At 43.1% G+C, this 25,060-nt stretch overlaps 1 protein-coding gene across 1 annotated transcript; it reads right to left on the bottom strand.

Annotated features, from left to right (window-relative positions):
- Positions 1 to 23,087: 23,087 nt before the first annotated feature.
- LOC145821987 (uncharacterized) lies at positions 23,088 to 23,957 on the bottom strand. Its single transcript, XM_082918555.1, has 2 exons — positions 23,476 to 23,957; positions 23,088 to 23,376 (listed from the first exon to the last, which is right to left on the bottom strand). Exons 1-2 carry the CDS (start codon positions 23,955 to 23,957, stop codon positions 23,088 to 23,090), a joined length of 771 nt encoding a protein of 256 aa, XP_082774681.1.
- Between the last annotated feature and the right edge of the window lie 1,103 nt (positions 23,958 to 25,060).

Raw genomic sequence — 25,060 nt, 5'->3', positions numbered from 1 at the left:
TATTACTTCCTTGAATATGTACACCACCGCATGCTATCAAAGTGATTCATATGACATGTTAGATAACCGAACCTATTAGTTGTATTTTTGTATGAATGGCATTAGTCACTTGCATATTAGAACATTCATTTTTCTAATTATTTTGTTTCTTTCAGCTTGCCTTGGAGTACTAGGTGAGCATTTATTACTTTAGCATATTGCATAAGTGTGATTGTTGCCATATCAAGCATATTTTCTATAAGGCTAAGTGCTTAAGTAATATACTTGTTTGAATGCCTGTGGATGAAGGCTAACTGCTTAAGTTGGGATAACTTGACGAATGTACATGTGATATCAAATTTTCAAGTGGTACATATTCAAAACAATTTTCAAACAACATAAAATCAAAGTGTTCCAACATTTGCAAATTAGTCTATACTTGTGTGCAACACATAGTAAATTAGCCTAATAAATCGGAATAAGAGCATATAATGTAAATAAGAATTACATCATGATTAGTAGAGACCGATCTTTGATCGGGTGAATGGGGTGCTCAATTCATGATCTTCCTTTCTCATACCTAAGTTCTTGAGCCGAGACATTTTGGTGATGACGGACTAATGACCTTTGGCACGAGTCTTGAGTTTCCTAAATTTTTCAAAAATATTTAGGTAGCGACATTGTAATCTGACAAAGTAATCCATTTTTGGCATTTTGATTCAAAATCAATTTTTCAAAAGATTTGTTGGATTTGGACTCATTTGTGTTTATTTATTTCACATTGCACTTATGAAAAAATAGATTCAGAACCCTGGGAATCCGAGCTATAGGGCTAATCATATCCGCAAAGAGCATGAAAGCAAGCTACAATGACCAAGTCATGGCCAATTTCGTTATGTTTTATGCCAAAACATTGCAAACTTAGTTCAACTCTACCATCATGGCAAGTCTAAGTTATTCATCATGTTTCATACTGAAACATCGCAAACTTAGTTTAACTCTACCATCATGGCAAGTCTAAGTAATTCATCATGTTTCATACCGTAACATCGCAAACTTAGTTCAACTTTACCATGATGGCAAGTCTAAGTTATTCATCATGTTCACCATGGGAACATCGTCATAAAACTATTCGGTTCTATTGCACATGTTTCAACAAGAATTCATGAAAACAAAATCGAGCTAGTATTTTATTAATATTTTGGCTAATAAAACCTTTAAATAAATCTTAAAAAACATAAATTAATGGCAGAAAATTTTCAAATTGCTTGTGTTCCAAGGTGTAGACACCCAATTTTTGACCGACCTTAAGACTCAGACGTCATCGGTTGAGCGCTCAGTGATTGCGCATGTTGTGCTCGTTCTGAGGTTACGGAGTCTCGGTTGAGAGCCTTGCCTCCAGACTTCGGGACTCTTTTGTGTTTTGCCTCGATTTGTGAACCAGGTTCTGTTTTCTCTTCCTGAATGGAGGAAGAGGTCTCGTAGACCATCTCTCAGTGGCCGTAGGCTACTTTTCGTGGTCGTAGACCACTGTTCCCGTTTGGAGACCAGTTTTCGATTTTTTGAGCCGTCGGCCGTGCGCCTCGGTTCAAGACCGCTTAACTTTCTCCGTTTTCTCTGGTTTTTGGCACACACCTTTTTTCCACTCTCTAGAGGGACACTGTGGCCCGAGAGACCACCTTCGTGGTCGCACGCCACTTTCGATGCTTAACAGTCAGTTTTCGGGGCACCCGGCTGCGCGTTTTGGCCCCCGAACCTTCGTTTTGCATCCGTCTTGGTTCATTTTTGGCATGGACCCTATTTTCATTGTTTGGAACGTGGTACAAGGGTGGGAGGCCGCCTTTTCTCCTTGGAGATCACCTTTCTCTTCGCCGGTCGATTTTCTTGACAGGAAGCTGGTCTCCTTGGTTTTGGGGCCACATTTACTAGTCTCTCACCATACCACTTGCTTGCATTTCATGTGGAGACCATCCTGGGAGGCTGCCGACCACTTGAACCTTTTGACCCTGGTCAGCCGACCAGGGCAAGTGGTTGGCTGACCACTTGAACTGGTCGGCCAGCTCCCATCAGTTCTGTCTCATTGAGTTGATTCTAGCTGTGCCAGCTGGGAGGTACAGATCGCATCCTCCATGCATGTGTATGGAGGATGTTTGCCCTTGGTTTTAAGCTTCTAGGAGAAGCTTTAGTCCCTCTTGTCCATAAAGGAAGGGCTCTCCTTCCTTGTAGAGGGTTCAAAAAAAAAAAAAATTATCTAAGGCATACAAGACTTCTCCCTCTATATCTCTACATCCAAGCTCAAAAAGTACATGGTTCTTGCACCTTTGCATACCATCTCCCAACCTAACCCCTCCACCATCACTCTAAGCATCTTGGAGGCCATTTTCAGAGGTTGAGAGGCTGTCTTTGTGGTCCAGAGGTTGTTGGTCCTTTTGTGCTACAAGGGTAACACACTTTCTCCCTTTTAAGGCTTTATTTTGCCTCATCCTTTAGCTATACTTGAAAGCATATTTGAGCTTTGATGTAAACTGAAAAAAGTCTTATTTTGAGGCCCATAACATGTTTGTTTAATATCATTTTTCCATTGGAGGTCATCTACCCCCTTGCAAGCATCATTTTACCTTGTTTTAAGCCATGCCTTAGAGCATTTGTGTTGGCCTTTATTTGACCTTTTATCCACTAAAATCCAGTGGATTTTCAGTGGATAGCATGCTGTTTTGAGTGCTAAAATTAGAGAGGGGTGACCCTCTCTCTCTCCTTGTTTTGGTTTTCTAGCATTTTTGGCCTTACAAAGGAGCCCTTATTTGCATGCTTCCAAGCCATGTTTCAGGCCATTTTTGATGAGTTTTAGGACCTGCATAGGCTCCATCTAGAGCTTGTTTTTCCATATTGGATGTCTATCTTGCATGTGTAGAATAACCCTCTTCATAGCATATCAAAGGAACATTTCATTCTTGCATGCATTAACCATGTTTCAGTGGGTTTTGGGGCTTTATTTGGCATGTCATACCTCTAACTTTTGCTGGTTTAGGGCCTCTTGATTTCCTCACATGCTTGTAGTGCAAATCCTCTTTACTAGCTTACATTGCATGCTATTTTGGCCTTTGATTCTAACACTTTTTGGCCATGCCTTAAACTGATTTTGTGCATGTTTTTGGACTGCCTTAACTCTGTTTTTGGGCCTCATGGTCGAATGATGTTTGCTATGCATGGTTGTAGTTCAATACCCTTGCTTAGCTTTGAGTTTTGAAGCCTATTGCATGCATATTTTGTGGTGTTTCCAAGTTTTGGCATCATTGTGAATCATGTTTTGGAGCTTATATGTATGCCATATTTCTATGTTTTCCACTCTTTAAATATGTTTGAGAGTTATGCATGAATACCTCATTTTTGGACCATTGCATGAGCTTCATTTTTATGCTTTGTGAGCCATCATTTTAGTCTATATTTGCTACTATTTTGGCCTGCATAGGGACTTTTTGGGGCTGGTTTGGCCATTTGAGTATTGCTTTGCATGCCTATAGTGTAATCCACTTCACTAGTTTCGGTGTTTGGGCCATCTAGCATGCATTGTGTAAGGTGTTTGCATGATTCGGGACCATCTTGCATGTCATTTTAGAGCTAAAAAATATGTGATTGTATGCCATATTTCATGCTTACCATGCTTTGGTGGAGTTGCACTTTGTGCCTTAGGTTTGGTCCCTTGCATTTGTGCATGTTTGCATGTGTGTTGTTGCTTCATTTTCATCATGTATGGCCACTGATTTGAGTGTAGCTGAGGCCCATTCATTTTAGTTTAAGTCCATCTTGCATTATGTATGCCATATCCATGTTGTCGCATGCTTGATCGTCGCATTGTGTATGCCTTGTTCATGTCTACGTGTATGTCCATCTTTGTATGTGCATTGCGCATGCCATATAGTTCATGTGCATTGAGTATGTCATTCTTAGTTCATAGCATTGTGTATGCTAGTTGCATGTTTGCATATCATCCCTCGCATGCTAACAAGATTAGGTTGCATTGCGTTTAGGGTTTCATGCTAGTCGTATTGTGTATGCCATGTATATTGCATTGTGTTTGGAATAGGGGTTAGTCCAAACACAGGAAATGAGGGACATTTCATACTCCAAGTGATGAAACGTGCCTCGATTCTCGATCTCCAACACTCCGGATTACCCATGATGGAGTTTAGGCCTTGTTGTGTTTATATGTGCATTCATTTTACATCAAATCGTGCAATTCGACTCCTCGGCTATCATGCATCGAGATGCGTGATTGGTGGCATGAGGATCGAGGACTACACTCCCTGGAGCTTGTGCAACGATGGGGAGAGTGGTCATGCACACACATGTTGAAAATACTTTGCCATGCCCTTTTCTCGCTCTCTGTTGTAGCGAACCGAAAACCAGCAGCAAAAATTGGCCAGCAGCCTTCTGGAGCTTTGTACAGTGTTCTGGGACCAGTTGCAAACAGAGGCAAATCGGGACATCGCGATGGATTTCCCGGCAAGGCGACTTGAGCATGCATGCATCCCTATCATACGGAACAGAGCTGAGGCAGTCCATTTTGTTTAATTTGCATGCTAGATTCCTTACTTACTTAGTTAATTCGTTAATTAATTAATGTTGTGTAATAATTAGTTTAATTAGCTTAGATTAGTTAGTTTATTCTATACTATTCATTCGGACCCTCCGAGGAGGGCAATGTTGTAATAAGTGTGTGTGTGTGTGTGTGTATGATGCATGCCTTCCAACCCCACGTCTTCCTCCCTTTTATTTACCAGCTTATGATGGTTAGTTTAGGGTACGTTTCAATTAGCATACTTATGCTTGCATGTTTGCATCCCTTTATCTGTCTTGCATGCACCGGGCTCGGTGCATCATACTAACTGCATTGTATTCCAATTCCGAGTTGAATACGTGTATCAGTTGTTGCATTTTATATGCCATTTTAGAATAGCCGAGCCTATCTTAGTTGCATTTTTGCATGTGTTATATTAGGCATTTCAGCATAGTTAGGATTCATGCATGATTTCTAATTAGCTTCTTTCTTTGGCTTGGAGTACTCGGTAAGTATTTATGCTTTAGCATCCTTGCATGCGTGTGAGTGACTGCCATGATAGCATGCTTACCATGAGGCTATTTGCTTATGTAATATAACTGCCTGAATGCCTGTGGGTGAAGGTTGGATTATTTGAATTGGAACAATTCACCAATCGATAGTTTTAAGCCCACTTGAGAGTGGCAAAATCATGTTTTCTTAAGCTCACTTGAGGGTGGCAAATCCATGTCTTAGCCTACTTGCGGGTAGCACCATCAAACTAACTTTCAAATAAACAAACATGAAATGTTTTGTTCCAACTCAAACGATCCAGTCTATACTTGTATGTTGTGTGCATCACATAGTAATTCTAGGCTAATAACCAGAATAAGAGCACATAATGTTTTCAAAACTTGATATCATGGTTAGTAGAGGCCAATCTTTGAACGGGCGAGCGGGGGTGCTCACGAAGTGACCTTCCCCAATCGTACCCAAGTTCCCGAGCCGAGGCAACTTTGGTGATGACAGACACGTGGCCTTAGGCACGAGTTAGGGTTTCCTAAATTCCCCCAAAATAAAATATTTAGGTGGCGACTCTGTATCGGGCAAAGCAGTCAATGTTTGGCACTTCTTTCTAAAACTCAGTTTTTCAAAACGGTTTGCGAGATTTGGACTCTTTAATGATTCATCGGTCTTGCATTGCACTCCGCGAGATTAGATACAAGACCGTGACATTGAGTCCAAACTGTAGTAAGCCCCAATTAACAAAACGGGATTCCCTCTCGGGATGTTTGGAGACGTCTACAGTTTCTGGCGACTCTGCTGGGGAATTAGAGAACTTGACTCGAACTCATGATATCTTGTTTTGATTACACTTATGTGTTTCTTTGCATTGCATTTGCATTGATGCGCCTAGGACACCGTGTTTGCCATCTGCTATTCCTGAACGGTTTACCAGAGGCTCACTTTGAGAAGCGTGCCATAAGGCAGACCGGTTACGGGCTCTGCCACCATGGGAACACAAACCTCGATTTTACCGGGGCACCCTTTTTGACCATTCGACCTAGTGCATATTCGGAATCCATAGTGACCATTCCAAGTTAGGACAGGTTGCTTACCCGATTGTAGGTTGTGTGAAACCGCTGCGTGCGTAGTGAAACCCTAGCTCCTGACAAAATAGGACAGGCAAACCCTACCCCTCCACAGGGGTGTTTTGGTTCTCACTTGTTTGCTATGTGCTTTTAGAGTGTGTCTCTACAGGAATGCATGTATCAGTTTGCAAGTTTGGGTATCAGGCCTGCGAGCACCAGTGTTTTGAGAATCAGTATATCCGCGGGTATCAGATTCAAATTTGGAATAGTAATTTGGGGAATAGTGATCAGTGGTCGAATACAGTTCTTCAGCTATGTCCATATCTGTATTGATTAGGCTAAGATACTGCCTGTTATCTCTTTCAGTTCAGAGACTCAGTTCAGAGCAACCAGCATTTTCCTCTGCTGAGGCAAAGCAGGAAAAGACTCACCGATTCATCAGATCCGTCAGTCACCAGTTACACCACCTCTGTCCAGTTCAGTGGACTTATGCCGACCTAGAATTCAAAGGGAATTATGGTTATGCAGCCACACTAAACCAAGGAATCATCTTGTAGGATGAGACCGATGTTGAAGTACCACACCCGCCCAGGTCGCATGCCGCACATCCGATCTGGGAACCCCAGTTATTTCAAACCCGTGAGCCCGCCACCTTTGAGCTGATGGGAATGATTGGCGACCTTCAAAGATTTGTGACTGATCTAGCCTATGGAATGTCTGTCCCGCCACCAACTGCATCGTATATTGGGAATTTCATGCCGCAGAAGCCCCCGCTACTGGGGTGAATTGTAATTGAGCTCAGCCAACCTGAAGCTGTCTCAAGCTCCGGCAATGACATGTCAACGACAACGGGGCTTCGCACTGAAGTAGCAACCCAAACCGTTCACCAAGTTGAGGCTAGTGGAAAGAACAAGGTGAAGATGGACACTGATCCCTATGAATAACTCCAGCAGTCTGTTGAGTCTCTGAAAGCCGGAGGGTTGAATAAGCAGCAAGTACTCGCAGTTGTGGCTAAGACTGTGGATGATACTTTTCCCACTCAGATTGAGGGCAGTTCAAGCCAAGGGGAAAATCAAGAGAAGGGTCATCATACCAGAACCGTTCCCTCCAACCCTAATTCTGCACCCAGGAAAAATCAGCAAGCCAAGCCTATACCTGCCGATCCCTTTGCTAGTGCGCCCAGCAAAAATCCACAAACCTCGAAGTATCAACCCCGAGGTCGCAGGGTCTTCCATGCCCTCTATATGCCTTTGTCCAAGGCTATTCAAATCCTTGCTGAAAAGGGGCATCTTAAACCCCTCGAGCCTCGGCCTTTCCCTGCTCGTCTTCTACCCGGCCATGATACTACACAGTATTGTGCGTACCATCAACAAACCGATCATAGCACCGACAATTGCTTCCATCTTCGCCATGAAGTACAGGATTTGTTTGACAACGGGGTCGTCCTCCCACCAAGCTCAGTGAAGTCTATCGTCACTGGATCAGTGAACTTGGGGGATAGTATGAGTATGTGATCAGGGGATGAACCACCTGCGGGTGGCGCTCAGTTTGCTCCAGATGTGGCGTATGGCACGCACTGTTTTAAGCATTTTGCGAATACTAGCTTTTGTGTTTTTTGACTTGGGTATTGGGTTAGTCTTGATGTGTTGTACAGAGTCAGTCTTTTCTTACTGAGTCAGTTGGGTCTGTCTTGTTGTACCGAGTCAGTCCTGTTTTGTTGGAGTCGGGTGATTTCGGGGGTGTTTCCTCGGACATCACTTGCTTGTTTTGTGTTTGTCTTTTCTTTTTCTTTTGAGTCTGTTTCTGCTTTGGAGCCAGTAATGCCAACAGATTTGAATGAACAGCAGTGATTTTCACACTCTTGTGTTTGCTTCTACCTTGTGCTAGTTGTGCCAAAAGTTCTGAATGAGATGGCAGTATTTGACTAAAAAACTGTGTCTTTTCTGTGCTTTGAAATCATTACATTGACCTGAGTTTTTCAAAACTTTTTGAACATTGTGATAAAAACAAAGAGGAAGGAATTCCTCAGGATTTGCAAAAAATTTGATCAATAAAAAGAGGCATGCTAAGCCCTTAATGATTGAGATCATGTTTGTTAATGTGAGTACTGAGAAGGATCCTGGCTTGATCCAAATTGGTTCTGCATTGTCTTCGACGCGAGCGATTAGTCGCTTTCTTAAAAGATTTCAAAAAATGTTTTGCGTGGTTCTACGAAGACCTGTGTGGAATCACTCTTGAGATTGTGCAGCTTAGGATCACTCTCAGCCTCGAGACTCAACCCCTTTGCTTCCAAACCTTGAACCTTAATTTAGAATGTTCAACAGTCAACCACAATGTAAGGCCTGTGTGACCAAATCAGAAGCAGCCCTCAAACTAGGGCAAAGAAAATCAGATCAAGAAGATCAGGTGTTGTTAAAAGAAGCTTGTGAAGCTAGATCATAAGCAACCCTCGAACTAGGGGCAAAAGAATTTCAAATGTACTCGAAGAGCGAAAAATTGGGGTCATTGCTCAAGCTAATGAAGATCGACAAGAATGCCAAATCTCAGAAGAGAAAAAAGAAGAAAGTATTGCTAAAGGATAATCGAGTTCCTATCCATAACACTAGGGGCAAATTCAACCCCCCATTGGATGGACTCCTACATCGTCAGCGAACAGCAGCCATTCTCCTGGATTCAGATGACTTCAGAATCTCAAAACCATTTGACATGGACAAAGCTACACTTTTACCCTTGAGAGTCTCGTTGGGCCGAAAACCCGGAAGGGCGACCCAGGCAAAAGTTAGAGTGAGAAAAAGAACAAATAATGAAAAAAAAAAGAAAAGAAGAAAAATGAAGAAAATGAAAAAAAAAAGGAGAAAAAGAAAAGTGAAGGAAATGAAAAATTCTGAACAAAGAAAAAAATTTAAAAGAAAATAAAAACAAAGCTCGCAAGGTTAAAAACCCGGAAGGGCGGCCTTGGCAAAAGTTAGAGCGCAAAAAGAGATGTCAATACCCGAGTGTACCTTAAACCCGAACTACGTAAGGCTTGATTCCCATATTTGGGATACGTAGGCAACTTCATTCTGAAGTCCAGTCGTAAAACACTTCAAATTTGACTGTGTCCATGTGATGGTTCTGGTCATCTTTTTCTTCTATGTATCCGAGAATTTGGTTGTAATTGTCATTGTGAGGATTGGTTGCCACGTGTTGCGGCGCTATTCAAACTAGGGGCAACTTTCCGTTGCCGTGCAGTGTTGTGGTGCTATTCAGACTAGGGGCAACTTTTAGTTGCCATGCAGTGCCGTTCAGACAAGGGGCAATTTTTCATTATTTCGGATTTGAGGTTGTGCATCTCAAGAGTAAATCCTGCGTTGGTCGAGCAGTGGCCATTTGCAAAAATAGTTTTTGAGAATTTTTAATGAGGTTGACTAATTCTCTTGAAAATTATTTCATTTTTCTAAAACTGGACCATTTCTTGGACCCAAAAAAGAAAAATTTTCAGTGCTCATAACCTAACTTGCATGATTTTAAATCAAAAAATTGAACAAGCATGTTAATCTAACTCTCATGTCGGTCAAAATTGTTTTAGTAGAAAACCAAAAACAAAAAATGGTCAAAATGATGAACTAAGGGCACAGTTGAGCTAGGTTTTCTGTCTTTTCCCCATTGCCAACATACTCGCCAAGAAAGGCACTCATACCTGCCGGAAAAGGGTACCACTGAAGCTAATCGCAAAAGGGCAGAAAGCTCTCACATCTTGTAAGCAGCGAGGTATCGAGCCAAGTGCGAAGCATGAACTGGAATGGATCAAGATATTCCACTCCCTCATCTGGATAGATCTGATCATGTCCAAACTCCCCAGCAGAGCATCGTCAACTGATGTCAGCTGCAGATTTGCTACACACCCAGTTGTAGCGCAACCCCTCTGTGGGAGAAATTCACTGTTGTGAACAAGAACAAGAATATGGTAGAATACCAGGGGCAAGAACCCACAACTTCCTACTTATCCATCAACCACCCTGGGGAGGGATGAAAAATGAGAGATTAAAGAATAGAGAGATGTGCACTGAGAAGAAAAGTGAAGAAAGGGTTTTGAGAGAAAAATCAAGCTTGAGGGCCGAGTGATGTGAGAATCACAAATAAGAAAGGGTGGGGAATAATACCCGAAAAAAACTGGCTCCTCGTGCACTGAGAGGTCTCTTGCCATTGGAACACGTCTATGTGTCGTGTCAGTCATTTTGTTTGTCTCGATTCTTATTTTGAGTCGTTTCGGGTGTCTATAGATGTGTTTAAGTTGTCTTACCTTATCTTTCTCTTTGTTATTGAGTTGTGGTGTTTTGTGTTCAGTCGTAGGCTCAATACCCAGTTGAGAACTTATTCTCACTCTCAATCTCAAAAAAATCATTTTGTGCTCAGAGTGCCGTGCCGTTCTCCACATTTGTGCAAAACAAGATTTTGTTCTTTCAAAAATCGCAAGGTTCAACCCGGGTCATGTGGGAACAATAAAACCAGGACCTATCTGAAGCTATATAGGTTTCAGACTTCAAAGCAAAAGAAAAAAGGGAAAATATCGGGCATCTGAGTTTGTTTTAACTTCTGCAAGTTCCGTCATCGCATCCTGTATGTTCAGAATGAGCTGTGTGTTCAAAATTAAAAGAATGCTGTGTTATGAGCAGTGTGTTCAGATCAAGCAGTGTTGTGTTATGAGCTGCGTGTTCAAAATTGAAATGTGTGAGCTGCGTGTTCAAAGTGGAATGTGTGAGCTGCGTGTTCAAAATGAAGTGAATGAGCTGTGTGTTCAGAAATGAAAATTTATGAGTTGCGTGTTCAGAATTAAGAATGAGCTGCGTGCAAATGAAAATGTGTGAGCTGCGTGTTCAAAGTGGAATGTGTGAGCTGCGTGTTGAAAATGAAGTGAATGAGCTGTGTGTTCAAAAATGAAATTTATGAGCTGCGTGTTCAGAATTAAGAATGAGCTGCATGCCCGAAATGAGCTGTGTGCCCAAATGTGCTGTGTGTCCCAAATGAGCTGCGTGCCCTAAAATGAGCTGTGCGCCCGAAAAATGAGTTATGTGCCCAAATGTGCTGTGTGTCCCAAATGAGCTGCGTGCCCTAAAATGAGTTGTGTGCCCGAAAATGAGTTGTGTGCTCGAGGAATGAGCTGCGTGCCCGAAAATGAGCTGTGTGCCCGAAGAATGAGCCGTGTGCTCGAAAAATGAGCCGTGTGCCTGAAATGAGCTGTGTGCTCGAAATGAGTCGTGTGCCCGAAATGAGCTGTGTGCTCAAAAAATAAGCCGTGTGACCGAAATGAGCTATGTGCCCGAAATGAGCCGTGTGCTCGAAAAATGAGCTGTGTGCCCGAGATGAGCTGTGTGCCCCCGAAAAAATAAGCCATGTGCCCCCAAAAAATGAGCTGTGTGCCCCAAAATGTGCTATGTGCCCGAAATGAACTGTGTGTTCAGAATGAGCTGCATGCCCGAAAATGAGCTGTGTGCCTGAAGAATGAGTCGTGTGCTCGAAAAATGAGCCGTGTGCCTGAAATGAGCTATGTGCCCGGAATGAGCTGTGTGCCTGAAATGAGCCGTGTGCCTAGAATGAACTGTGTGCCTGAAATGAGTCGTGTGCCCGAAATGAGCTGTGTGCTCGAAAAATAAGTCGTGTGCCCGAAATGAGCCGTGTCCTTGAAAAATGAGCTGTGAGCCCAAAAAATGAGCTATGTGCCCGAGATGAGCTCTGTGCTCCCTAAAAAATAAGCCGTGTGCCCCAAATAAGCCGTGTGCCCCAAGATGAGCTGTGTGCCCCAAAATGTGTTGTCTGCCCGAAATGAACTGTGTGTTCAGAATGAGCCATGTGCCCCAAATGAGCTGTGTGCCCCAAAATGTGCTGTGTGCCCGAAATGAACTGTGTGTTCAGAATGAGCCGTGTGCCCCTGAAAAATGAGCTGTGTGCCCGAAGAATAAGCTGTGTGCTTGAAAATGAGCTGTGTGCCTAAAATGAGCTGTGTGCTCGAAATGAGCTATGTGCCCGAAATGAGCCATGTGCTCGAAAAATGAGCTGTGAGCCCGAAAAATGAGCTATGTGCCCGAGATGAGCTGTGTGCTCCCGTAAAAATAAGTCGTGTGTCCAAGATGAGCTGTGTGCCCCAAGATGAGTTGTGTGCCCCAAAATATGTTGTGTGCCCGAAATGAACTGTGTGTTCAGAATGAGCCGTGTGCCCCCGAAAAATGAGCTGTGTGCCTGAAAAATGTGCTGCGTGCCCGAAATGTGCTATGTGCCCGAAATGAGCTGCGTGCCCAAAATAAGCTGCGTGCCCGAAATGAGCTGTGTGCCCGAATGAGTTATGTGCCCAAGAGAGCTGTGTGCCCAGATAAACAGAGTGCTGTGTTTCGAGCTGCGTGCCGAATGAACAGGATATTGTGTTGTGAGCCGCGTGCCAAACAAACAAAGTGTTGTGTTGTGAGCTGTGTGGCAAATGAATGGAATGCTATGTCAAAAGCTGTGTGCCAAGTCTTGCATTGTGCATGCATTTTATCGCTCTATTTTGCTTGTGCACCTTACTTGCATTGTGCATGCATTTTATCACGCTATTTTGCGCATTGCACTGTTTTGTGCACCTTACTTGCATTGTGTATGCGTTTCATTCGCGCTCTCTTGCGCATCGCACTGTTTTATGCAGTTTACGCTCGTGCTTTCTTGTGCATCGCACTGTTTTGTGCATCTCTACACTCGCGTTTTCTTGCGCATAGCACTATCTTGTTCACGCTGTCTTGCGCATCCTTTGTCTTAGCACTGTCTTGTGCATTCACTCTGCATCGCACTGTCTTGTGCACTCTCCGGTCTAGGAGACCTTAAATCCTCTAAAGGTGCAATTCCTTTGGTGTTTGTCGTGCTCGAACGACTTCCGGTGGTCTGGTATAGCCACCTGCTTGTGTTTATGGTGAGTTCCTAGGAGACCAACTGAGACGATGGAAACTAGAGTTCGAATGGCTCATGCCTAGAACGCAAAGGTTCAGGATTTCCGAGACTAAAGTCTGGTTTGAATACCCAGGGGTATATCCTCGGCTTGAAATCTATATGGCAGCCCCATAGATTGAGACAGCATACATATGCGCCTCAATTCTGGATACTGAACCAACCTAGTCTGTCACCTTATTGGAGAATAGGGAAAGCTATGACCATAGCCAAGGAGAAAACTAGTACCTGTGGTTCAACCGAGAAGAAGGAGAAGGTCCCCAGCAGCATGAGGTAGGTCGTTGCCAATTACCCCTGTAAGGTACCTTCACTTCCTAACTACTACATCATCTAGTATGTCCATTGCATTGTACATAGAATATATTGCATGCATTTGCTGCATATTCATTGTATCGCCCGCATCCTTTCCATGTTAAGCTTAGTCTGGCATGTGTCCATACTTTTCGTGTTAAAGCATGATTGTGTGATTATGTGTACGCGCCTATTCCACTAAGGGAATTGTGGTTTGAGGGTGACGACACCATTTCTGTGTTAGACATGGTTTGTTTTTGTCCATGCCTTTTCTAGGCAAGATATAGTTTGGCCGCGCACCTTATTCAATTCATCCATTGCATCCATTGCATTGTATTTTACTTTGTTACATCTAGCATTTAGGATCATGATCTTTCATCAGCAGATCATTCCTCACTTATATCATGTCACCCACTTACTTGTATTTTGTGTTCTGTCTATGACACACATAGTTCTGCATGTGTACGCGCCTATTCCACTAAGGAGATTGTGGTTTGAGGGTGTCGGCACCTTTTCTATGGTAGGCACGAAGTTCAATCTTGCATCTCCATCCCTCCATGATATTTGTGTAGTTTTGTACTGCTTGTGGTTATCTCAAATGCATTGCATATCATTTGCATTGTTTTCATAATATTGCGTATCATTTTGCATTGCTCACACTATTTTGTGCACCCTTACCTGCACTTGTTAGTGCATTACATCGCGCTATCTTGCACATCTTATCAGCACTTGTTAGTGCATTGCATCCATACCGCATTGTTATGCATCACACTTAGGTTGCATTGTCATGCATCCTTCGACTTGCGTTGTTATGCACTTTTTGCTTGCATTACTACGCATTGTTTCTAACGATATTGTACCTGTTAAGTTTCTTCCTCTTTCAGACCCGATATTGTATGTACGGTTCATTTGAAGCTGGTGCGACCAAACGAACCGGACTGGTATTGTATCTTCTCCGTGTGAGACGTAGCGAGAATAGTAATTCTCTTACATCTTTACTGCATGAAATGTAGTTTTGCTTTGCATTCTTGCTTAAAACTGTTACATTTATTGTGAATATTTGCTTCATTACTGTTTGCTGCTTTGCATGATCATGAGTTACGTTCGGCTTTGTTCATGTCGTTTTGCATTTTGCCCTTGCCTGCGGGCACGCCTGTGGGCCCATCTCTTGTTTATCTCGCCTGTTGGTCTAAGTCTTCGGCTTTGTCAAAAATGGGTCATCTCTGGGCTTTGACATTCACTTCCGTCACTTATGACTTTCGAGTTCTGTCAAAAAGGGACAACTGTAGACACCCTATTTTTGACCGACCTTAAGACTCAGACACCATCGATTGAGCACTCGGTGATTGCGCATGTTGTGCTCGTTCTGAGGTTACGGAGTCTCGGCTGAGAGCCTTGCCTCCAGACTTCGGGACTCTTTTGTGCTTTGTCTCGATTTGCGAACCAGGTTCTATTTTCTCTTCCCGAAGGGAGGGAGAGGTCTCGTAGACCATCTCTCAGTGGCCATAGGCTACTTTTCGTGGTCGTAGACCACTGTTCCCGTTTGGAGACTAGTTTTTGGTTTTCGGAGCCGTTGGCCATGCGCCTCAGTTCGGGACCACTTAACTTTCTCCGTTTGCTCCAATTTTTGGCATACACCTTGTTTCCTCTCTCTAGAGGGACACTGTGGCCCAGGAGACCACCTTCGTGGTCGCACGCCACTTTCGATGCTTAACAGTCAGTTTTCGAGGCACCCGGCTGCACGTTTTGGCCCCCGAACCTTCGTTTTGCATCCGTCTTGGTTCATTTTTGGCATGGACCCTATTTTCATTGTTTGGAAGGTGGTACAAGGGTGGGAGACCACCTTTTCTCTTTGGAGACCGCCTTTCTCTTCACCAGCCGATTTTCTTGACAAGAAGCTGGTCTCCTTAGTTTTTGGGCCACATTTACTGGTCTCCCACCATACCACTTGCTTGCATTTCATGTGGAGACCATCCTGGGAGGCTGCCGACCACTTGAACCTTTTGACCCTGGTCAGCCGACCAGGGCAAGTGGTCGGCCAACCACCTAAGCTGGTCGGCCTGCTCCCATTAGTTCTGTCTCAGTGAGTTGATTCCAACTGTGCCAGCTGGGAGACACAGACTGCATCCTCCATACATGTGTATGGAGGATGTTTGCCCTTGGTTTTAAGCTTCTAGGAGAAGCTTTGGTCCCTCTTTTCTATAAAGGAAGGGATCCCCTTCCTTGTAGAGGGTTCAAAAAAAAAAATTGTCTAAGGCATACAAGACTTCTCCCTCTATATCTCTACATCCAAGCTCAAAAAGTGCATGGTTCTTACACCTTTGCATACCATCTCCCAACCTAACCCCTCCACCATCACTCTAAGCATCTTGGAGGCCTCTTTCAGAGGTTGAGAGGCTATCTTTGTGGTCCAGAGGTTGCTGGCCCTTTTGTGCTACAAGGGTAACACACTTTCTCCCTTTTAAGGCTTTATTTTGTCTCATCTCTTAGCTATACTTGAAAGGTTATTTGAGCTTTGGTGTAAACTGAAAAAAGTCTTATTTTGAGGCCCTTAACATGTTTGATTAAGATCATTTTTCCATTGGGGGTCATCTACCCCCTTGCATGCTTCATTTTACCTTGTTTTAAGCCATGTCTTAGAGCATTTGTGTTGGCCTTTGTTTAGCCTTTTAACCACTGAAATCCAGTGGATTTTTAGTGGCTAGAATGCTATTTTGAGTGTCAAAATCAGAGAGGGGTGACCCTCTCTCTCTCTCCTTGTTTTGGTTTTCTAGCATTTTTGGCCTTACAAAGGAGCCCTTATTTGCATGCTTCCAAGTCATATTTTAGGCCATTTTTGATAAGTTTTAGGTACTGCATAGGCTCCGTCCAAAGCTTGTTTTTCCATATTGGATGTCTATCTTGCATGTGTAGAATAACCCTCTTCATAACATATCAAAGGAGTATCTCATTCTTGCATGCATTAACCATGTTTCAGTGGGTTTTGGGGCTTTATTTGGCATGTCATACCTCTGACTTTTGCTGGTTTAGTGGCCTCTTGATTTTCTCACATGCTTGTAGTGCAAATCCTCTTTACTAGCTTACACTGCATGCTATTTTGGCCTTTGATTCTAGCACTTTTTGGCCATGCCTTAAGCTGATTTTGTGTATGTTTTTGGACTTTCTTAGCTCTGTTTTTTGGGTCTCATGGTCGAATGATGTTTGCTATGCATGGTTGTAGTTTAATACCCATTCCTAGCTTTGAGTTTTGAAGCCTATTGCATGCATATTTTGAGGTGTTTCCAAGTTTTGGCATCATTGTGAATCATATTTTAGAGCTTATATGTATGCTATATTTCCATGTTTTCCACTCTTTAAATGTGTTTGAGAGTTATAAATGAATACCTCATTTTTGGACCATTGCATGAGCTTGCTTTGCGAGCCATCATTTTAGTCCATATTTGCTACTGTTTTGGCCTGCATAGGGACTGTTTGGGGCTTTGGCCATTTGAGTATTGCTTTGCATGCCTATAGTGTAATCCACTTCACTAGTTTCGGTATTTGGGCCATCTAGCATGCATTGTGTGAGATGTTTGCATGATTCGGGACCATCTTGCATGTCATTTCAGAGCTAGAAAATATGTGATTATATGCCATATTTCATGCTTACCATGCTTTGGTGGAGTTGTACTTTGTGCCTTAGGTTTGGTCCCTTGCATTTATGCATGTTTGCATGTGTGTTGTTGCTTCATTTTCATCATGTATGGCCACTTATTTGAGTGTGGCTGAGGCCCATTCATTTTAGTTTAAGTCCATCTTGCATTATGTGTGCCATATCCATGTTGTCGCATGCTTGATCGTCGCATTGTGTATGCCTTGTTCATGTCTTCGTGCATGTCCATCTTCGTATGTGCATTGCGTATGCCATATAGTTCATGTGCATTGAGTATGCCATTCTTAGTTCATAGCATTGTGTATGCTAGTTGCATGTTTGCATATCATCCCTCGCATGCTAGCATGATTTGGTTGCATTGCGTTTAAGGTTGTATGCTAGTCCATAACATTATGTATGCCATGTATATTGCATTGTGTTTGGAATAGGGTTTAGTCCAAACACGGGAAACGAGGGACGTTTCGTACTCCAAGTGATGAAACGTGCCTTGATTCTCGGGCGCCGACACATCGGATTACCCATGGTAGAGTTTAGGCCTTGTTGTGTTTATATGTGCATTCATTTTACATCCAGTCGTGCAATCCGACTCCTCGGCCATCATGCATCGAGATGCGTGATTGGTGGCACGAGAATCAAGGACTACACTCCTTGGAGCTTGTGCAATGATGGGAAGAGTGGTCATGCACACATATGTTGAAAATACTTTGCCATGCCCCTTTCTCGCTCTCTATTGCAGCAAACTGGAAACCAGCAGCAAAAACTGGTCAGCATCCTTTTGGAGCTTTGTATAGTGTTTTGGGACCAGTTGCAAACAGAGGCAAATCGAGGCATCGCGATGGATTTCCCGACAATGCGACTTGAGCATGCATGCATCCCTATCATTCGGAACAGAGCTGAGGCAGTCCATTTTGTTTAATTTGCATGCTATTACTTACTTAGTTAATTCGTTAATTAATTAATGTTGTGTAATAATTAGTTTAATTAGCTTAGATTAGCTAGTTTATTCTGTACTATTCGTTCGGACCCTCCGAGGAGGGCAATGTTGTAATAAGTGTGCGTGTGTGTGTGATGCATGCCTTCCAACCCCACGTCTTCCTCCCTTTTATTTACCAGCTTATGATGGTTAGTTTAGGGCACGTTTCAATTAGCATACTTATGCTCGCATGTTTGCATCCCTTTATCTGTCTTGCATGCACCGGGCTCAGCGCATCATACTAACTGCATTGTATTTCAATTCCGAGTTGAATACGTTTATCAGTTGTTGCATTTCATATGCTATTTTAGAATAGCCGAGCCTATCTTAGTTCCATTTTTGCATGTGTTGTATTAGGCATTTCAGCATAGTTAGGATTCATGCATGATTTCTAATTAGCTTCTTTCTTTGGCTTGGAGTACTCGGTAAGTATTTATGCTTTATCATCCTTGCATGCGTGTGAGTGACTACCATGATAGCATGCTTACCATGAGGCTATTTGCTTATGTGATATAACTGCCTGAATGCCTGTGAGTGAAGGTTGGGTTATTTGAATTGGAACAATTCACCAATCAAGAGTTTTAAGCCCACTTGAGAGTGGCAAAATCATGTTTTCTTAAGCTCACTTGAGGGTGGCAAATCCACGTCTTAGCCTACTTGCGAGTAGCACAATCAAATCATCTTTCAAATAAACAAACATGAAATGTTTTGTTCCAACTCAAACGATCCAGTTTATACTTGTATGTTGTGTGCATCACATAGTAATTCTAGACTAATAACCAGAATAAGAGCACATAATGTTTTCAAAACTCGATATCATGGTTAGTAGAGGCCGATCTTTGATCGGGCGAGCGGGGGTGCTCACGAAGTGACCTTCCCCAATCGTACCCAAGTTCCCGAGCCGAGGCAACTTTGGTGATGACGGACACATGGCCTTAGGCACGAGTCAGGGTTTTCTAAATTCCCCCAAAATAAAATATTTAGGTGGCGACTCTGTATCTGGCAAAGCAGTCAATGTTTGGCACTTCTTTCTAAAAATTAGTTTTTCAAAACGGTTTGCCAGATTTGGACTCTTTGATGATTCATCGGTCTTGTATTGCACTCCGCGAGATTAGATACAGGACCATGACATTGAGTCCAAACTGTAGTAAGCCCCAATGAATAAAACGAGATTTTCCTCGGGACGTTCGGGGACGTCTACACAAGGTCTTGGCAACTCTTTACCATCAGTGTCTTCCAGCTGGTATGCATCATTGTCGGCGACCGAGATGATCTGATATGGTCCTTCCCAGTTTGGGCCAAGCTTGCCCTCCCTGGGATCCTTCTTATTGCCGACAACCTTCCTATGGATGAGATCCCAAATCTGAAATTCTCTGGTATTGACCTTTTTGTTGTATGCCCTAGCAAGCTGTTGCTGGAATGTCCTTAGCCGAATTGCTGCTCTCTCCCTTCTTTCTTTTATTAGATCCAGATCTTAGGCAAGGAATGCCTTGTATGTTCTATTCTCCACTCCTTGGGTTTTGATTCCAGGGATGTCGATCTCTAGTGGGATGATTGCTTTAGTGTCATATGCCATCGCAAAAGGAGATTCTCTAATAGACCTTTTCGACGTAGTCCGATATGTTCATAGGACATTGGGCAATTCCTCCACCCACTTGCCCTTGGTAGCTTCAAGCCTTTTCTTGATTCCATCCAAGATGGCCTTATTGGATGCGTCTGTTTGCCCATTACTCCAGAAGAAGCTAGAAGTGGAATAATAGTTCTTGATCTTGTATTTCACATAGAAGTTTTTGATCAACTTGCTGTCTAATTGAGTGCCATTATTTGCTACTATGGCTCTTAGGATTTCAAATCTGGTGATTATGTTTTTCCAAATGAAATTCTTCACATCCACTTCTTGGATTTTGGCTAAGGGTTCAGCCTTTACCCACTTCGTGAAGTAATCAGTTGCTACTAGCAGGAACTTCCTTTGCCCAGTTGCTTAGGAAAATTGTCGAACAAGATCTATGTTCCACTGAGCAAATGGCCAGGGACTGGTTATTGGATTTAGATTTACAGCTGGCTGGTATATCAAAGGTGTAAACCTTTGACACTTCTCACATTTCCTCACACAGACATTAGCATTAGGGCCACTAATATCCCTGAGATATGGCCCTGTGAGCAAGTGATTTGCCCCTGTATGTCTTCCACATACTCCTTCATGGATCTCGTACAGAAAGTTTTCAACCTGGGATGGATACACATCTTAGAAGGGGCCTAGTAAAGGACCTTTTGTACAGATGGCCTTCTGTTGACAGGCAGAACCTGACGGACTTCAACTTGGTTTTGTGTGCTTCTTTTTTGTCTGTTGGCAGCCTGCCATCTCTAAGGAACACAACTACGACGTCCATCCAACTTGGACCCATCTCCACACACATTGCTTCGTACTTTGTGATTAAGGGCTCTATACTAGGGCCTGATAGGTAATCTACCATTATCGTTCTTGCCTTTCCTGACTTCATCACACTAGCCAAGTTAGCCAGGGCATCGGCATGGCAGTTATCATCTCGGCTAACCTACTACAATTAACAGTTTTGAAAACACGTTAACAATTTGACAAGCTCCTTGATATAGGCTATCATCCGCTTATCCCGAGCAGCGTACTCGCCCGTAGCTTGATTTACAATGAGCTGGAAGTCACAAAAGACTACCACCTCGTCGGCTTCCACAATTGCTGCTAATTTCAGGCCAACAATTAATGCCTCGTACTCTACTTTGTTGTTTGAGGCCTTGAACCCCAAACGAATAGACTGTTCTATCATATGCCTATCTAGTGACACCAAAACCACTTATGCTCCTGCTACTGCTGATTTGAGCTACCATCAACAAAGAGACGGAAGGAGTCGTCGATGTAAATATCACAGGATTTTAGCATTTCTTATGTCTTCTCTCATTTGTCGGCTTGACGTTCCATGGCCCCACTTGGTTTTCTTCTTTCTCTCCTAGACATACTAGGTCGCGGCTTACCGGTGCCTGTCTTAGGATCACACTACAAGAGAACTCTGCCAAAAAGTCGGCCAAAACTTGGCCCTTGATTGTTGTTCTTGGCCAGAATTCTAAGTCATACTGACCTAGAACTACCACCCATCGAGCTACTTTGCCTGACAAGTCTCTATGCTGCAACAGGGACTTTAATGAATGTTTAGTTGACACCACAATCTTGTGGGCTTGAAAGTAGTGGTTCAACTTTTTTGAAGCGATTACTAGGGCTAATGTCAACTTTTCTAGAGACAGGTACCTGATATCTGCATTTGCTAGGGTCTTGCTGACATAATACACTGCCTTCTGCTTACTTTCTTCTTTTCGGATTATCACAGAACTCACAGCGTGGTCTGAAATTGCCAGGTACAAGAATAATTTTTCTTTTAGTACCGGGTTCAACAATACCGATGGGGTTGTCAGGTACTTCTTCAAGTCAACCATGGCAACTTCGCATTCTTCTATCCACAGAAAGTCTGTGACCTTCTTTAATAACCCAAAAAACTGTTTGCATTTGTCAGAGCTTCGGCTAATGAACTTGTACAAGGACGCTACATTTCCAATCAAAATCTAGACTTGTTTGGCTGTTGTCAGGTTCTTCAAGTCAAGAATGGCTTTGATTTGATCTGAGCTTGCTTTAGTGCCCCTCCCATTGACCAACTATCCCAGGAACTTACCAGATCCAACTCCAAATGCACACTTTGAGGCATTGAGTTGAAGTCGATATGATATCAAGATGTCAAAAACTACCTTCAAGTCGGCTAGATGGTTCCCAGGTTCCTTGGTTTTAACAACCATATTGCCTAAGTAAACCTCTACTGTCTTCCCAATCAGATGTTTGAAAATCTTGGTGACCAGTTTTTGGTAGGTCACTCCTGCATTCTTCAATCCAAAAGGCATTACTCTATAACAATAGAGTCCTTTAGGGATAATGAATGTTGTCTTCTCTTCATCTGGGTCATACATTGCTATCTAGTGATAGCCTCAGCATACATCCAGAAAACTCATCCTTCAATTGATCAATCTTGGGTAGTGGGAAACTTTCCTTGAGGCAAGCCTTGTTCAAGCTTGTGAAGTCCACGCAGCCCCTTCACTTTCCATTCTTTTTCTTCACCACTACTATATTAGACAACTAGGTGGGACAATTTACCTCTCTAATAGCCTGTGCCTCTAGTAGCTTGTCTATTGCTTCCTCAACTGCCTGTACATGTATCAATGTCGGCCTTCGTGCTCTCTGAATGATTGGTTTTGCCAACCTGTCCACATTAAGTCTATGACAAGTGGCCTCGGGCTAATTCTCGGCATCTCATAAGGTGTCCAGGAAAACGCCTATATGTTCTCTTTCAAGAAAGCCTCCAATTCTCTTTCTTCTTCCTCAGCTAAGCCAGAATCGAGAAAGAAGAATTGTTCATCATCTCATTCCTGCACCAGAACCTTTTTTAGTGGTTTTTTATTCTTCTCGGCAGGTTATTTGTCGGCATCATCGAAGACCTCTTGGTATTTGCTTTCAATTTTTTTACTTTTTGCTTCCCTTACATTACAGGTGTACTTCATTGTTGTTATGAAGAAATTTTTTGCTTGTATTTAGTCCCCCCATACTTCTTCAATCCCCTGTTCAGTTAGGAATCGCAACATTTGATGTAGCGTTGAAGAAATAGCTCTCATTATATGTAACCAAGGTCATCCCAAAATGATGTTATATGGGGATGGAATATCTATTATAGTGAACTTTGTTGTTATTGTTTTACTTCCTGTTTGCACCTCTAGATTTGTGGCTCCTAGTGGCCATGTCGGCATCCCATTAAATCCAACCAGCGAACTGTCGGATTGCTCTAGATCATCCTTATGGAGGCCAAGCTCCTTGTAACATTTGACATACATGATGTCACAGGAGCTGCTCTGATTGACCAATATGTGCCTCACCTAGCACTCTCTAATCTTTAGAGTTACCACCAGATATTATTGTGTGGATGTTGCACCACATCTAAGTTGGCCTCCGTGAAAAAAATCATCAGTCCATGATATTCATTTGTTTTGGGTTTCTTTTGTTGGACCTGATATATGTTACAGGTGCCTTACTCTTTAAGTCTCCCCTCAAATTTCATTTTCATTGACCTTCGAGTGAATCACATTGATTACCCGAGGTCCCTCTACTTGTTGCGGTGCCAATGGCGGTGCTGCCAGTGCCTGGGGTAGCCTCGCATGCTCTTGCTTTGTCTTTACCTCATCCACTAGGTCTCTCAGGTGACCCAATATGACCAGATCCTCCAAGTGTGATTTCAAAGCCCAGCATCCATGAGTCAGGTGCCCATCTTCATTATGGTAGGCACAATGTTTCCCAGTGCTCCTGCCTATGAACTCGCCAGGGATCTTCTCCGACGCTCTGTACTACAGCTAGTTCCTGATCCTCTCCAAGACTTTATAGATCGGGATCCAGAATACCGTACTAACTGCCTGTATAGCCCTCGCTCCTGTTTCCTACCTGTCAACACCGGCATTTCCTCGGCCTCGCTTAGGCGAGTCATTTCTCCTTTCTTGTTTTAGAGTCCTCGCTCCTTGTGTGTCTTCCTCTGCTCTGGCATATTTATCAATTCGTACCATGAGCTCTTCCATGCTCTTTGAAAGGGTTTTTGCAAATGATTTCCAAAGCGAGCATTTATCATCCAGGCCATTCTTAAAAGACACGACTGTTAACTCCTGGTTACAACCCGGAATCCAGTTGTACACCTCATAGTATCTCTTGGCATAAGCCCTAAGGCCTTCGCCATCTCTAATCTTCAAAGCTAGCAGGGAGTCACTTTTCAGTAGCTGCGACTTGTTGAAAACAAACCTGGCTACAAACATCTTGGCTAGGCCCTCCCAACTCCTTACAGTTCTTTTCGACAACTTATGGAACTTATCCGATGCTATCTCCCCAAAGGATGAGGGGAACACCTTACCATCATAGATCTGAAACCTTGGCATGTTGAACCTCTTTGGGGACTCAAACGTATCCAACTCCACCAAGAATGGCGTCCTCGGCTTGACGATAGATGTGATCTCGGCGTTGAGTCTCTTTATTTGGAGGTAGTCTCTCAAATCCTCCTTCGTTCTTCCGGGACTCGGCTATCAATAGATTTCAACTTCTTTGGTGTATTGCTCCCAGTGTAATTGTGCATTCTTTTGGACTTCCTTTCATCCACTACATCAAAACAGAGGCCCTTTCCTTGGATCTACCGAGATTATTTTACATAGGTCCCCTTAGTTCGTGGTGTCTTTTGCGACTCACCTTGTACTGGCTCTGTTTGCCCGACATCCCGTGACGGTTGATGTGAGTGCTCCTGTCCCTTGCTATGCTGCGGGACTACTGGAACTATTTTATGTCCTCTTTTTTGGGCATCATTTCTGGCTGCTGGTGCCAGCGTATCCTGCAATTGTTTTGTATCATAAAGTTGACCACTGACTGTAGGTCTGTCAAGTTGTTTGCCATCCATTTCATCTCTCCATCCCTTATCAAGCATCTATCCTTCCACACTTGGAGGTCACTTTCATTGTAATATTCATTTTGGCCTCCCTTCTTCGGGACATTACGCTCTTTGCCATTTTCCCCAAGATTCGATTCTTGTACTCCTTTCTTACGGTTTTCTTCCCTGGCATTAGAATCCACATGCTCCTCTCATTTATTGTGGATGTCGTCCCTAATCTTTTCTTCCTACTTGTTGTTGACCATCTATTTTTCTTAAGTTCCCAGAGACGACGCCAAATTGTGGATGTTGATTTTTGACCACACAACCAAAAGGGGAACTCAGCTGAAGAGCACCAACAGAATAGATTAAGCCCAATAACCAGTAACAAGAAGATGAGAATACCGCGGTGGTTCGTCCACCTAAAGGCACTCTAACGATCAAGTCAGTAAAATTTTATCTCTCACAGATAGCAAATAGTACTTAAACTCACAAGAAAGAACTTACTTTAGACCCATGAGGGTGCCTTACTTTTATAACCAGCAGTGACTTGATCCCCTAGAAGCCTCACTTCCTTAGACTAAGGCTCAATGCTCATCCTAGACTCTCAGTTAAATAGGGATA

This window comes from Camellia sinensis, chromosome 3 (genome assembly GCF_055761805.1).
Source record: "Camellia sinensis isolate YWXY chromosome 3, ASM5576180v1, whole genome shotgun sequence".
NCBI classification, from domain to species: domain Eukaryota; kingdom Viridiplantae; phylum Streptophyta; class Magnoliopsida; order Ericales; family Theaceae; genus Camellia; species Camellia sinensis.
Note: the sequence above shows the minus strand (reverse complement) of the source record. Positions and strands in the feature narration are given on the sequence as shown.

What these genes read in the sequence shown, in the direction of transcription:
- LOC145821987 (XM_082918555.1), bottom strand. Translation starts at nt 23,957, where the DNA reads ATGCCAAGGTTTCAGATCTATGATGGTAAGGTGTTCCCCTCATCCTTT. An exon ending in GGAAATGCCGGTGTTGACAG is followed by an intron (nt 23,377 to 23,475) that starts GTAGGAAACAGG and finishes GCTGTAGTACAG; the next exon opens with AGCGTCGGAGAAGATCCCTG.